This window comes from Symphalangus syndactylus, chromosome 6 (assembly GCF_028878055.3).
Source record: "Symphalangus syndactylus isolate Jambi chromosome 6, NHGRI_mSymSyn1-v2.1_pri, whole genome shotgun sequence".
Classification (NCBI taxonomy): Eukaryota; Metazoa; Chordata; class Mammalia; order Primates; family Hylobatidae; genus Symphalangus; species Symphalangus syndactylus.
This window is the reverse complement of record NC_072428.2, coordinates 49,666,449-49,681,285: the sequence shown is the minus strand read 5'-3', so window position 1 is coordinate 49,681,285 and position 14,837 is coordinate 49,666,449. Positions and strand designations below refer to the sequence as shown.

General features: G+C 52.8%; 1 protein-coding gene across 3 annotated transcripts in view; it reads right to left on the bottom strand.

Annotated features, from left to right (window-relative positions):
• DCHS1 (dachsous cadherin-related 1) overlaps positions 1-14,837 on the bottom strand; it is a 49,121-nt gene that overhangs the window by 3,583 nt on the left and 30,701 nt on the right. For all 3 annotated transcript variants that reach the window (XM_055282595.2, XM_055282596.2, XM_063641173.1), the window contains exons 3-19: positions 9,208-9,396; positions 8,879-9,110; positions 8,502-8,738; positions 7,127-8,152; positions 6,712-6,905; positions 6,408-6,504; positions 6,163-6,320; positions 5,092-5,956; positions 4,765-5,004; positions 4,545-4,670; positions 3,714-3,923; positions 1,870-2,748; positions 1,633-1,746; positions 1,250-1,461; positions 1,002-1,156; positions 678-808; positions 280-563 (exon numbers count right to left, since the gene is read on the bottom strand). In XM_055282595.2, the coding sequence (XP_055138570.1) occupies positions 280-563; positions 678-808; positions 1,002-1,156; positions 1,250-1,461; positions 1,633-1,746; positions 1,870-2,748; positions 3,714-3,923; positions 4,545-4,670; positions 4,765-5,004; positions 5,092-5,956; positions 6,163-6,320; positions 6,408-6,504; positions 6,712-6,905; positions 7,127-8,152; positions 8,502-8,738; positions 8,879-9,110; positions 9,208-9,396 (5,349 nt within the window). The remainder of the gene's footprint in view (positions 1-279; positions 564-677; positions 809-1,001; positions 1,157-1,249; positions 1,462-1,632; positions 1,747-1,869; positions 2,749-3,713; positions 3,924-4,544; positions 4,671-4,764; positions 5,005-5,091; positions 5,957-6,162; positions 6,321-6,407; positions 6,505-6,711; positions 6,906-7,126; positions 8,153-8,501; positions 8,739-8,878; positions 9,111-9,207; positions 9,397-14,837) is intronic.

Below are 14,837 nucleotides of genomic sequence, written 5' to 3'. Positions count from 1 at the left end.
GTCCATGCAGCCTGTTCTGGAGCTTGGTTCCTTGAGCCCTGCTTGGCGTCCATTCCAACTTGGAGCCCCTACTCCAAAGTATTCGAATGGGAAATGCCCACCTTCTCCCCTTTCTGGGTACAGCATGCAAAACCAGGATGTAGTTCACAGGACTTGGGACCTTCCCATTCCCACATCAGCTCCAACATCCAGCCCACCTCAGCAGCTGCTAGCTCTGATACTTCCCTCCAACAGGAACAACCCAGGCCCAGGTGTAGGTGGATCCAGGGGTGTCAATACCTGGTAGAGGCTCTGTGAGAAGGCAGGTGCATTGTCATTGACATCCTCCACAAGCACTGTGAGGTTGGCACGGCCCTCATGAGGCCCATCATGTGCCAGCAGCTGCAGCTGGTAGCGGTCACACTGCTCAAAGTCCAGGGGCCCCGTGAGGGAGACACGGCCTCCATAGCGGCCAACACTGAAGGGATCCTGGGGCCCAGATGGGCTTAGCATATACCATAGCACGGGTCCTGAGTCCACATCATTCCCTGTTACCTGTGCAATCTCTGAGCCCAATAACGCATCTGAAATACACGAGACAAGTGTGTTTGGCATGGACATAGCCCCACTTTGAGCTGCAGGGTGGAGAAAAGTGTCTCTCTGCCACCCTTTATGCCACCCACTTTACCCAGCCTCACCTTCTGACACTCGGAGCTCCCAGGGTTGGGGGATGGTGGGGCGATTGTCATTGGTGTCGATGACCATCACCGTCAAGGTAGCTGATCCCACCAGGGCTGGGCTCCCTCTGTCTGTGGCCATCAGTACCAACCTGGACACAAGGCACAATCATCGGGTGGGACATGGCAATAAGGGGCAACTCTGGGCAGGGCCAGGAGGACTCAGGACAGAGCTTAGGGCTGGGGAATTCAGGATGTGGCCAAGGGACCAAGATGAGTTCAAGGCAGGGCTTGAAACTGGACAGGCCCAAGATGGGGTCTTGGGTCCACAGGGCCAGGCCTCACCGTGTTTCAGCCCAGATCTCACGGTCCAGGATGGCTGTGGTAGTGATAGTGCCTGTGGTTGGGTCTACGTGGAACAATCCACGTGCTGGCTGGGATGCAGCCAGACTGTAGGAAATCTGTCCTCCAGAGCCTTGATCCAGGTCATCCGCCTCCACCTGGTGAGGGTAGGAGGCTGCTGCTGGGACTGGTCTGGCCACAGACAAGTCTGACTAGCCCTGCCCCCCCCATCTTTCCATCACACCCCACACCTGCAGCAGGGGCCCCTCCAAGGGCCGGGACTCAGGAAGGAAGGCCACATAATGGGGCCGCAGGAAACGGGGAGCATTGTCGTTGGCATCTTGCAGGGTCAGGGTCAGCACAGTGAAGGCAAAGGCTCCTCCACTCTCTGCCTGAAGCACCAGTCGCAGCCGTGGACTCACCTCGAAGTCCAGCCCCTCTGCTGAGCGAACTGTGATGGCACCTGGGGGAGGCAGAATGCATCAGTGACAGCCCCCTTTGCTTGCCCTGGAGCCTCCTTCTCTGAGACCCCTTACTCAAGGACAGCCCTTCACCCATCAAAGGCTCCTCTGATGCAAAGAACCTGCTTCCCCAGTAGCCTGTCCTGCACAGAACCCCTGCTTCTATTCCTTACCTGTACTAGGCTGGATGGAGAACGTCCCTTTCTCATTCCCACTGAGAATGCTGTAGGTGATGGGTCCATTTGTGCCTCCTGCATGGACGGCCCTGGGGGAGACAATAGGAGTCCCTGCAGAAAGAACAGTATTGTTGGACTGTGAGTGCGAGACTGGGAGAGTTTGGGGGACGTTTTCAAAGCACAACCCCAGCCCATTTGGGAGTTTGAATCTGGAAGAAATGGATGGGGACCCACCTGGGGGCGCATTCTCACGAATTATAGCCTCACTGCTAGCCCGGGGAAAGCGGGGTCCACGCTCGGCTTCCCCCTGCAGTCCAACAATGATCACACCAGTGGCAGAGCGAGCTGGACGGCCAAGATCAGTGGCCACAATGAAGAGGACACGACCCCGGGGGCCTAGAGCTACAGGAGAGCGGGCCACACGGATTTCACCAGTGTAGGAGTCCACAGTAGTGCCAGGAGGTGGTGTGCCTGCCAGCCGGTACAGAATGGAAGCATTGGCACCAGCATCGCGATCTTCAGCTCTCAGTGTGGCCAGAGCCAGGGTTGGGGTACTGAAGCTGGGGCCTGGGCGGGGCAGGCGTAGGCGCAGAGGACTGGTGGGGAAGGTGGGTGCATGGTCATTGACATCGCGCACCGTGATGGTGACAGACACTGTGGTGCTTAGGGGCCCAGCAGCTGCACCATCCACTGCACTCACAGAAAAGGTATAGCTGGGACACTGTTCTCTGTCCAAGGCTGTAGCTGTGCGCAGTTCTCCAGAGCTGGGCTCCAGCAGGAAGGCTCCTGCTGTACCGGCACCCAGATAGTAGGTCACATGGCCATTGGCTCCAGCATCAGGGTCATGAGCCTGTAGCTGCAGCAGCAGGGTCCCTGCAGGCACATCCTCCGGCACCTCCACCGAGTAGGCAGGCACAGGAAAGGCTGGAGCATGGTCATTGGCATCCAGCACTGTCACTGTCAAAAGCAGCGTGGCACTGAGAGCTGGCTGGCCTCCATCCCGGGCCTCTATCCTCAGCTGGAAAGCTGGCTCCACTTCTCTGTCTAGTGGCCGCATGGTGCCAAACTCTCCAGAAGTCAGGTCTAGGACAAAGGCTCCTGATGGGTCCCCATCTGCAGAGAAGGGCATGCACATATAAATATACATGTGTCACGGGGATGGGGGTGATTTACAGACAACACGAGAGAGAGTGAGCATGTGCACAAAAGCAAGTGAACCTATGACAGAAAGGAAGAAAAACAGAAAAACAGAAACGGAAAGTAACAGAAGATACTATAAAGCAGCTGGTATCATCTGTGTGTGGCCTGGGAAACCCGGGAGTCCCCCAAGTCCTTTTCATGTGCATAAGATCAAAATTATTTCATAGCACTACTAAGCCATTATATGGCCTTTTTATTCTCATTATCTCACAGATGTACAGTAGAATTTGCAGATACTCTATGACGTGATGATATAATGTCTTGGTTAATGGAATGTGTGGCTTATGTATTCCTGTGTGTTCTAGAATATTCTAGATAGAAAGTTTAGAACATGAATGTGTGTGCCTTCAGAGATTCAGTTTGTTCTGGCTATCTTCAGTTATATCTGCTTTAATCTCTGAAATTAATTACGGTCCAACAAATTGTTACCTGAAATCTTAGTATTTCCTTGTGCTTACACAGAAATACTGGCAAGCTGTATACTTCATTGGCTTGTTTCACAATCATATTTTAACATCATCTCAGTTTTATTATCTAATACAGTAAATACTGATATAACCCACATAAAAACTCCTTAGGGTTCTCAAAAATTAAGAGTGTTAAGGGTTTCTGAGACCAAAAATTTGCGAACGACTGCTCTACAGGGAGAGACAAATGAGAAAGAAAAGAAATAGGAAGATAGAAACAGAGACACACAGGGAGATAAAGAGCATGGAATGAGATACCCAGATACACTGGGTATTAGCATGAAAGAAAAGGTGGACGACATCAAGAGGGAAAAGGAGACCCAGACACATGCACTGAGGCTGACAGCAGCCAAGAAGGAGTAAGAACCAGGCAAGTGGGTGCTGAGTTAGTGGGAGTGGGAAGGTTCTCACCTAGGATGCGGTACTGCAACTGCCCATTGGCTCCCACATCTGGATCAGAGGCCCGAAGCATGGTAAGGGTCTGGGGGTCCTGGCCCTCAGGCACCTCCAGAGAGAGACGGGCACTCCCAAAGGTTGGTGCATGGTCATTCTCATCCTCCACAGCCACTCGAACGGTGACATGCGTTAACTGAGGAGGTGAGCCCCTGTCCTGGGCATACACTGTGGGGAAGCAAAATCAATGAGGTCTAGTCTGCTCTCACCACATGGAGAAATCCACACCACACGGTGTTCATAGATGTTCACTAGGTGCACACAAACCAGAAAATGTCCATCTCTCCATACCTCTCAGGCACACATGTGTCATGCATACATAAACATACATGTGTCCTACCTCCCATGCTTGGTGCATACAAGATATATCTTGGACTAGTGGTGGTGTAACAGGAAAGGCACTAAATGAGGTATGAAAAGATCTGGGTTCAAGTCTCAGCCCTGCCACTTCCAAGCTGCATGAACTTGAGCAAGTCACTTGACCTCTCCAATATTCAGTATCAAAATGCTCCTCTGTTAAATGGCTGCAGTATCTGAGGGAGGCCTGGAGGGCATAGCTGTGACATTATGCATTTTAGAATTTGTATGGTCACAGTTGTGACAGTCTAGAAGTCAGTTGACCGTGCACCCTGCCAAACTCTCGACTCCCCAAAAGGGCCCAAAAACATAACAGGAGCTTTGTGGTAATAGGCAAAAACTTCTAGAAGGTAGTACTTTGGGTATTCTCTCCAGGTAACACTGGTGTTTACAACACCTCACTCAGGCTCTTGGGGTCCTGTCAACACGTACCTGTCAGGTTGATCTCCTCCTGCTCCTCTCGATCCAGGGCCCGAAGAGTCGTGAGAACACCAGTGTCAGGATCCAGAGAAAAGCTTTCGCTAGAGACGCCTCCATAGGTCACTTGCCCGTTGGCCCCTGAGGAGGGGCAGCATGGAGGGCGATCAGAGGATAAAAATGCTCTTTCTTGCCCCAGTCCATCCCACTCATAATTCATCCCCCCAGGTCTTACCCACGTCGGGGTCAGTTGCTCGCAGGGTGAGCAGAGATGTGCCAGGTGGGCTGTTCTCACGCAACAGGACGCTGTACTCCTGCTGCTGGAAAGTAGGCGCCTCGTCGTTGACGTCAGCGACACTGACGGTCAGGACCTGCGTGGCCGAGCGCGGCGGGGAGCCGTGGTCTGAGGCCACCACTGTCAGTACGTGCTCAGCTCGTTGTTCGCGGTCCAACGGCCGCACCACGGACAGCGCTCCTAGGTGAGCAGTAAGGCAGGTTGGTGGGGACCCCAACACTCCACATCAGCACCTTCCTCGCCCTCACCCCCAGACCTAACTCTCACCAGTGCTTGAGTGCAGCCGGAAGTGGCCGTCCCCGCCAGATGCCAGCCAATAGGACACGCGTGCAGCCTCGCCCAGGTCCGGGTCCCGGGCTACCACGTGCAGCGCCGCGGGCCCAGGCGGCTGGTCCTCTGGGAGGCGCACGCGTGAGGGCGAGGCGAAGACAGGCGCGTTGTCATTCTCATCCGTGACGAAGACGCGCGCAGAAACGCGCGCTGCACGACGGCGGCTGGCGTTGGCTGGCCGGTCGGTGGCTTCCACCAGCAGCAGCAGCGCGGGAGTGGTCTCTCGGTCTAGGCCGCGCGGAGCGCTGAGCGCCCCGGTGCGCGCGTCCAGGCGAAGCGCCGGCACAGGGGGCTCCTGGCGCAGCAGGCGGTAGCGCACGTCGCTATTGGGGCCGGGGCCGTCGGCGTCCGACGCGCGGAAAGTGTACAGCGCTGCGCTGGGCTCCGGGTTCTCGGGCAGCGCCAGCGCCAGCGGGTCGCGCGCGAAGGCGGGCGCATGCTCATTCTCGTCCTGCACTCGCACCTGCACTCGCAGCAGCCGCGCGCCCGCGCCTCCCGGCCCCTCAGCGCGTACCGTGAGCGCGCGCCACGGCGGGCCCGCTTCGAAGTCCAGGGGCCGCGCCAGGTACAAGCGCCCTGAGGCCGCGTCCAGTGCGAAGGTGCCCTCGGGATCGGCACCGCCCACCAGTGTGTAGGTGAGTGCGCTCACACCCGCGGGCTCTGGCGGTGCCACCGAGCCCAACAGAGAGCCGGGCCGCAGTCCCTCAGCTGCTGTCACCGTCAGCACGACAGGCACTGGTGCCGCTGGGTCCCGCTCTGCGAGATCTGGGGGCGGCTCGGCCAAGCGGGCTGAGGGAAGCACCTGTTGTGGACCGGGGAGGGAGAACAGAATTGTGAGGGCCCGTGTAAAAGGGGATCTGAGCTGGCTTCCCAGGTGGTAGGAAAGAGTGGTCAGAATAGCCTGACTGTTAGTGGAGCCCAAGGACTCCCGTGAAGCTGGAGCTACTGAAGGGAACCTACAGCGGTAGCCAAGGGGAGGTGCACAGACTGTGGGAAGGGCAACCATACCTGCACCAGCAGCTGGAGGCTGGCACTTCGAGGAGGGCTGCCTTGGTCATGAGCACTCAGTGTCAGCACATAGTGGGGCCGCTCTGCTCGGATCAGGGGAGCTGCAGTGAGCAGCTCCCCTGAGTGAGGGTGCAGAGAGAAAAGCTCTGAGCCAGGACCTGGGGACAGGCAGAGGAAGATGAGAGCTTGGGGCCCAGAGCTGGGCAGGCCATCACCCACCAATTCTCTTCTCTCTACTCCCATACCAGTTAGCGTGTACAAGATGGTCCCATTCTCCCCCTCATCTGGATCCTTCGCCTGCAGAGTCGTCACCAGTGTTCCTGGAGGCACGCGGTCTGGTACCTGTGGGAACACAACTCACCTAGTTGTCTCTTTCCTGTTCTTCAGACAACTCAGGATAAAGCCTCCCTCACCCGTGGGCAGGCAGAACCTCTTTTCGGCTCTCACACCCAATCCAGGAGGCAGTCTCTTACCTACACCTACAGCTCTATGGGGAGATCCCCACTCTCTCTCACACTTCTCAGGACAAAGTCCTGCCACTTCACATACCTGTATAGGGAGGCCGCCACCAGCAGCTCCTGAAGCCTGCAGGAAGGTGGGGCTGTTGTCGTTGAGGTCAAGCACTGCAACATGCACAGTGCCTGTGGTGCTGCGGGGTGGGCTCCCTCCATCCTGCACCTGCACCAGGAGCTGATAGCTGCTCTGCTGCTCACGGTCCAGGGTTTGGAGTGTGGTCACTTCTCCTGGGAGTGCAAGAAGGGGATCATGTATGGGATGTTTAGGGATGCAGAGCCTGAGGCCTGCACCAAAGAAGCTGGGGTTTGGGGAGTGGAGGAGGGAATGCCAGGGCTAAATCCTCATTCTCAGGGGCGAGATGGGAGCTGGGGGTTGGGGATCCTGTCTGGATGTTCACCAGGCGGGGGATAAGGCTATGGGGTCTCAGGATTTGGTTCTCTGTGCTCACCAGTCTGGGGGTGGATGCGGAAGGCCTTGCTGTCTTCAGACAGCTGTTGCAGGCTGTAGGTCAGACGTCCATTGGGTCCCGAGTCTCGGTCAGTGGCAAAGACTCGGCCCACGCTGGTCCCTGGGGGCTGGTTCTCAGCCACAGCCAGGAAGGTGGGATCCTCAGATAAGCGGGGACTGTGTTCATTCTGGTTGAGGATGCTGATCCTCACGGTGGCTGTGCCTGTCTGCTGCCCCAACTCAGCTTTGGACCCAGACACTGCCATTACCTTCAGTACGTACAACTCCTGGGCCTCACGGTCCAGCGCTGCCCGCACCCATAGCCACCCACTCTGTGGCTCCAGGCCAAAGGGGCTACTTGCTCCCTCTGCTGCAAGGTGATAGGTGATAGGGCCCCCATCTGGTGCTTGGGCCTGCACTTGCAGGACCTGAGTTCCAGCGGTGGTGCCTGAGGGCAGGTCCACACGGTAGGTAGGGCTGTTGAATCGGGGAGCCAGCCCACGGGTTCCCGCATCCTGTACCACCACCCGTAGTCGAAAGTGGCTGGTGCGTGGCGGGGAGCCCCCATCCCGGGCCTCCAGCTCCAGCTCATGGGCTGGCCCTCCTGAGGGCCCCAGAGGCCTCATAAGCCGTACATGGCCTGCGGTGGGGTCCACGGTGAAGGCTCCACCACCCCCAGCAAGCAGGGTAAAGGTGACTCGACTGTTAACACCTGAGTCGGGGTCAAGAGCCCGCAGTGTATAGATGGGAGTCCCTGGGGCAGTGTTTGGTGGTAGCAATACCGTGTCTTCAGGTGCAGGAAAGGCAGGGGAGTTGTCATTCACATCATCCAGCAGCACACGCACCCGAGCTATAGCGAAAGCTGGGGGCATTCCACTGCCTGCTCGCACCTCTAGCTCCAACACTGGTCCCAGTAACTCCCGGTCCAGAGGGCGAAGTGTTTGCAACAGTCCTGAAACCGCATCTAGGGAGAAGAGTCCTCGGGGATCCCCGCCTGATAGGGAAAGGGTCACAGGTGCCAAGCGACCTAGGGAGGACGAAAAAGGGATCAGGAAAGAGATGGAGGGGCACTTATTGTCAGGACCCAGAGTCTGATCCCGAGAAGGACTAGGCAGTGCCCACACCCATGCCTTTCAAAATATTAGGAGGAGGGGCGGGGGTTGGCAAAGAAGTTGGTTGGCACTGAGGTGACATTCCTATGCCTCATGAAGCAGTGTGCCTGCACTGTGCCTAAGGAGGTGCTGGGCATTGGTACAGGAGTGTTTTATACTGGGGCTATCTGCCCTGTGATATTCTAAGGTATCTTCAGATGGTGCTGGAGGGTTATACTGGGGTATTTGGGTCTGGCACCAAGTGGGTATAAAGCTAAATAATACCTGGTGGGTTGTGTGCCTGGACTATGCCCACACTGGTGCCTGGTGCCACATCCTCTGGCACAGAAAAAACATACTGTAGTTGCTCAAATATGGGTGGTGTGGGGGTTCCAGGCACAATGCTGATGTTCACTCGGGCACTGGGTTCTGCCTGTAGGCCACCTCCATCCTGAGCCCCGATCTCCAGCTGCACCACCGAGTTGGCCCGTCTGGCCAAGGGCCAGGCTACTGTCAACAGCCCTGAGAGGAAGGATAGAAGCAGAGATATATAAGGAAACATAATAGGGCTAGAAAGGTTATGGAAGAGGTAGGTAGGACATCATTTAGGCAGGTGGGGAGGGGGACCTGGGGGAAGGCCCCGGGAATGGGAGGATCCTCACCTGATTGCTCATCCAAGGCAAAAAGTGGGGGGCTATTGCCAGCCAGGATATGGTAGGAGAGTCGCCCATGGGATCCCTGGTCAGGGTCATGGGCACGCAACCTCAGCACAGCTGTGCCTGGTGGACTCTGGGCACTTATACTGGCAGCATACTCCCGTGGATAAAACTGAGGAGGGTTGTCATTCTCGTCTGACAGAAACACCTTCACATATACCATGGACTTGAGGCCTCCCTGGTGGGATATGCAGCCATAGGTCAGGTGGGCCTCGTCTGGCCCTGGTGAGTGCCCTACCCCAACATCCCAACCTGCCCATGGTCTACTGACTTACCCCATCCACAGCTGTCACTGTGAAGTCAAAACTTGAGGGCCCCTGGTCACGGTCCAGGGTCTGGGTTGTGCACACATCACCACTGTGGGCATCAATGCGGAATGGGGGAGATCCAGAGGACCCAAGTCCAGCACCCAAGGAATAGGAGAGGAGGCCAAATGGGCCACTATCCGCATCTGTGGCTGTCACCTAGGGAGAGGCTGGGGTGAGTGGTGTCCCCTCTTCTTTGCCAGAAAAGCCAGAGGTAGGTGGCGATTAGAATGAGCAACTGGTGCTCAGTCTCTGGATGGCGGACACACAGAGAGGACTAGTAGGACATGGGCCCAAACCCAACCTCAGCCCATACCTCACCATTTAGTTAGGTTCCTAAGAGCCTCTAGCCATAACATTTTTTGTCAGCTGGTCAATACATAACCTTGTTTGATGTGTGTTTCTGTTTAAAGACATCTTATGTTTAATATACATTGTTCATTCATTAACATTGAACTCACAGCCAACAGCACTGTAACTCATGCCTGAATAAAGCTTATCTAACATATGTATTTTCTCCATACGACACATCACAGCCTTCTTGTACTGAGGAACATTAGACCACACTTCAGCACTACACTTGGGGACCATTTAAACAGTGAAATGACCAGCTTTTTGCACTAAAAAAATGAAAAAAAAAAAGTTGAAGTAAATAGACCTGAAAGGGACATTGGTTTACAAGCATGAGAGCCAAAACAAGAAGGCAGAACATCATCTTGTTCAGCCTCTGCTGGGAATGTGATCATTAGGTAACTCAAATTTTTCATGTCTCTGCCCATGTCCAGGAATGCTAGTATTGATTTTGGAGCTACAAATAAATTTTAGAGATTAAGTGAATTCACAAATAATGAGGACCAACTGTACTTAAAAAGAAGAAAGGGCTGTGACCTCAAATTCCAGGTGGGTCCAGGAAGTTAATACCCTCACCAAGTCTCATAATCACCCCAAGCCAAGAACTCACCGACAGTGAAATTATTGAGACTGATGTTATAGGTTTGATCTTTAGAGCTTGAATATTGCAGAGTGGGATCTGATTAATAGTGGGATCTGATCACTATAGGGTCTGTTCTATAGATTGACGGGTGTGTGGCTCATGCATCATTAGCCTAGTACAGTGCAAGGTACATAGTAGGTGCTTTACGTGTATTTTTTCACCGAGTAAATCGACAGTCTGATCATCCTGCTTTGTAACAAAACATTCTTTCACACTAAGTTTTATACATTGGGTACACATTAGGCCCTCAATAGTGGGTTAGCTGGTGCTGACAACTGTAGCCTGTGACAAAGTGCTCTTTGTGGATATAAGGACCTCAGGGTCATGATATGCTGCAAGAGGAAGCTGGAGAGTTCCCCTTTCTCAGCCAGAAAATGTGCTTAGAGAGAAAGCTGGCCAAGGACTTCTGACTGTGGCCCAGACCCTTGACAGAAATGATCTGTGCCATTGTTTACCCTCCTGAGAGACACCAAGACCCTGCCATGGCTAAACCCTGGAAACAGCTTCTGCTCCAACTCTCTACTGTGGCTGTGGGCCCGGATATCCCAGGAGACAGACTTCCCCTGCATCAATCCTGGCAGGCAGCAGCACAGCTGCGGCACCATCTCCAGAAGCTGTTAAAGACCTTTGCCCTCTGACTTGCTGCAGGAAGAAAGCAATAAACAGTGGTCGGGGGAAGTTGTCAGGAAGTGACCCCAAAAGGCACAGGGGCCACTGACTGGAAATGAGCAAGGCAGAAGTGAATTTCCTGGCCTGTACAACCCCTGCTCAGAGGTTTCACTGCAAATACAGTCTCCATTTTCAGCAGATTCTCAGCTCAGCGTCTCAGTCCAACCTTGGTCAGCTCCCTCTCCCATTCTGCCCCAAAGCCATAATAAACTTCATCCCTCTTCTCTTGCCCCCATCCCATCCCTTGCTCTCATCAGATGCACTGTTTCAAGGAGAAAAGAAAGACACTTATCTGTGAACTCTCTAAACTTCCTACCAGCCTCGAAACTTACTCCATATGCCCATCCCAACCTCTTTCCCAGCTGTACCTCCTGCTTTGACTTTTTAAAACATAAATTATTTATTTATTTAATTTTATTTTTGAGACAGGCTCTCTGTTGCCCAGTCTGGGGTGCAGTGGTGTGGTCCTAGCTCAGTGCAACTTCGAACTCCTGGGCTCAAGCAATCCTCCTGCCTTAGCCTCCTGAACAACTAGGACTATAGGCGTGCACCACCATGCCTGGCTAGTTTTTTTATTTTTTGCATAGACAGTATTTCACTATGTTGCCCAGGCTGGTCTCAAACTCCTGGCCTCAACCAGTCCTTCCACCTTGGCCTCCCAAAGTGCTGAGATTACAGGCGTGAACCACTGTGCCTGGCCTTTATTTATTTTTTAAGACGGGCTCTCACTATATTGTCCAGGCTGGTCTGGAACTCCTGGGCTCAAGTAATCCTCCTGCCTCAGCCTCCCGAGTAGCTTGGATTACAGGGATGCATCACCATGCCCATCTCTCCTGCTATGACTTCTTGATGCTACTTTTCCTGCTTCTCCACCCACTGCTTCCCGACCACCCACTGCCAGTCTTCCTCCATCTCCCCTTATCTGCCTGTTCTTACACACTGTTCCCTGGAATCTCTCCTTGGCCTCTTCTCACTCCACACACTCTCTCAGGGCCTTGTCTTTTACTTCAGCCATCATCTATACTTTCACTCTAGACCACTCCTCTGAGATTTCCCAACTTGTACATCCAGATGGCTGCTCAGCACCTCCACTTGGATGTCTCACAGGCACCCTAAATCCGACCAGCCCAAAACTAAACTCATGATCATTCCAAACCTGCTCTAATGACTCTTCCATCCACACAGTTGCTAAAGCCAGAAATAAGTTCTTCCCTTTTCTCACCCGGTATATCAATCAACCAGGGATTAAGTAAGTCCTCATTAACTCTATTTGTCTGTTCCTTTCCATCACCATTATCACTGTTCTGACTTAGGCCTGAGCTGTCCTGAGTTATTGCTCCCCTGCATTATTTTGATTACCTTCTTATAAAGGTCTGACCCTCTGCTCTGTACTCTACACCAGGGTTTCTCAACACTGGCACTACAGACATTTTGGACCAGATAATGCTTTATTATGGGAGCTGTCAAATGCATTACAGGATGGTTACAGCATTTTCAGCCTCTACCCACTAGATGCCAATAGTATCCCACCAGTTGTGACAATCAGAAATTTCTCTAGATATTGCTAATATCCCTTCTGGGGGGCAAAGTCACCCCTGGTTATGAACCACTGCTCTACATTGACTACCATTTGCATAAACAAATCTGATAATATTGCTCCTCTACTCAAAATTTTCAATATTCCCTATAGAAAAAAGCTCAAACCCTCTGACCTGGCTGAGCCTCCCTGCAGTCTCATCCCCCACCCTCCCATCTCCAGTCTTAACTCCAGAGATCCTGAGCCCCTAGTAGGCCCTTGAACAAGCTGGGCCGTCCCACACCTCTGTGCACCTCACCTCTGCTTGGAAGACTTCCCCCATCTGATACTCTCATAAATTGCTCATTCTTTAAGTCTCAACTCAGGGATCCCTTCCTTTGGGAAAGCACTCATACTGCCTATCTGTACCTCATATATATCCCCAAATGGAAATGCTCTTATTGGAATGAAACTATTTCTTTGCACATGAATCTCCCCTCTATAAACTCCTTAAGATGAGGGGATTGACGCATTCATGACTGTATTCCGTGTCTCTAATACAGTGACTAGCACATGGTAGACATTCAATACATTTATATTGAATAAATCAAACATTAAGACTTCTTGTGACAGTTGTAAACCCCAAATGGTCATTTTTACCCCGATTCCCTATGGTTACTAATAGTAAAAACTCCAGGAAACCACCTGGAGAGTTGCCCTCTTGCTTCAGGCACTAGTGAGGAGAGAAGTCTGGAAGCCATAGCCCATTGGTCCTGGCCAAGAAGGAGAGTAAACACATGGAAGAGTGGGTGGTGGAGCTGCACAGCAGCAAATATGCAGAGTCTGGCCAGAGGACAAGAGGTCAGCCAGGCCCAGAGCTAGCCTGGAAGTCTATGCCCTGAGGAGATGTTCAGGAGTTTGGTGGAGTTTGGAGACATAAGGACACCAAGCACCAGGCTCCTAAGAGGACTCTCTGCCCACTGTCCTCTCTCCTGCTGCCATTCTCCACAGTGCAGCCAAAGCAATCTTTCTAAAAGACATATCAGATTTGCTTAGAGTCCTTCACTTGCTCCCTATGATTTTCAAGATAAAGTTGAATTTGTGACCTGGCTCCTGTCTACTGTCTTGTCTCATCTCCCCTGACTCTTTCTCATCAGTACAGCTGATGCCAGCCTGAACAATACAGTCTCCTGAATACGTCCTGGTATTTGTTCAGCAGCTCTTTCCTTAGGCCTGGAGTCTCCGTCTGCAGACCTCATATTATCCATTTGGCAAAGTTTCATTAGTTCTTCAAGGCCCCTCCTCTGGGCTTCCACAGCATTTATACGCCACCTGCTGCAGCACTAGTTACTGATGCATCTCCCTATCTAGACTGTGACCACCCTGGGAACAGGACTGTCTCTTTTCTTTGTTCTCTGGGCCTAGCACAGTGCCAGGCTTACAGGAGGTAAATAAAATCTTGAACATATGAATGAAGGAACGATCTGTCACACACCTGCTGATCCAATCACCCTTAAAGCCTTAAAGATAACTAACTTAATAAAACCCTACCTGATCATTCACTTCCCAGCTCAAAGAAGTTCAGTGAGCTCCTCGAGTTCAGAACGAGACCATCCTGGCTAACACGGTGAAACCCCGTCTCTATTAAAAATACAAAAAATTAGCCGGGTGTGGTGGCAGGCGCCTATAGTCCCAGCTACTCAGGAGGCTGAGGCAGGAGAATAGTGTGAACCCGGGAGGCGGAGCTTGCAGTGAGTCCAGATCACGCCACTGCACTCCAGCCTGGGCAACAGAGCGAGACTCTGCCTCAAAAAAAAAAAGAAAAAAAAAAAAGTTCAGTGAGCTCCTTTGCTTTCCAAGTAGTCCTAACCCCTTATTGCTTTGTGTTCAAGGACTTCTGCAACCTGGCCTCAGAGTGCCTTTCCAGTTTCACGTTCCCTCCATTTCTCCAGGCCTGACTTGCAGCCAGTCTGTGTCTTTCTCAGCCTGTCCAGGGTTCCTGCCTCTTCCCCTGAGAGGCCTTCCTGCTCTGGATATCGGATAATTCTTGCTATCTCTCATTCTCATGTCTGAGACCAAATGGCCTATTAAGGCTCAGCTCTGAGGGCAGGGATGAGGATTTCTTCCAGCACAACCCAGCACTTGACAAGGAATGGAGGGCCCCATAAATTCTGGTGTCTTCTTTGGGGAACAGAAGCCACATGGGTATGTATAATCTCCATCTCTGCCCTGCAGAACAGCTTTGAGACTTTCATTTCATGACACCACAAATCATTTCTCCACTAGATCCAATCTTAATTTCCTCACCTGCCAAGACCATTTGCCTCAGCTGTTGCACCCTGCTTTCTCATCTTCTCATTAACCCTCATCCTCTGCACAGATTTTGGAGCTTACAACATAGGGCAGAACCCTCTAGCGTAA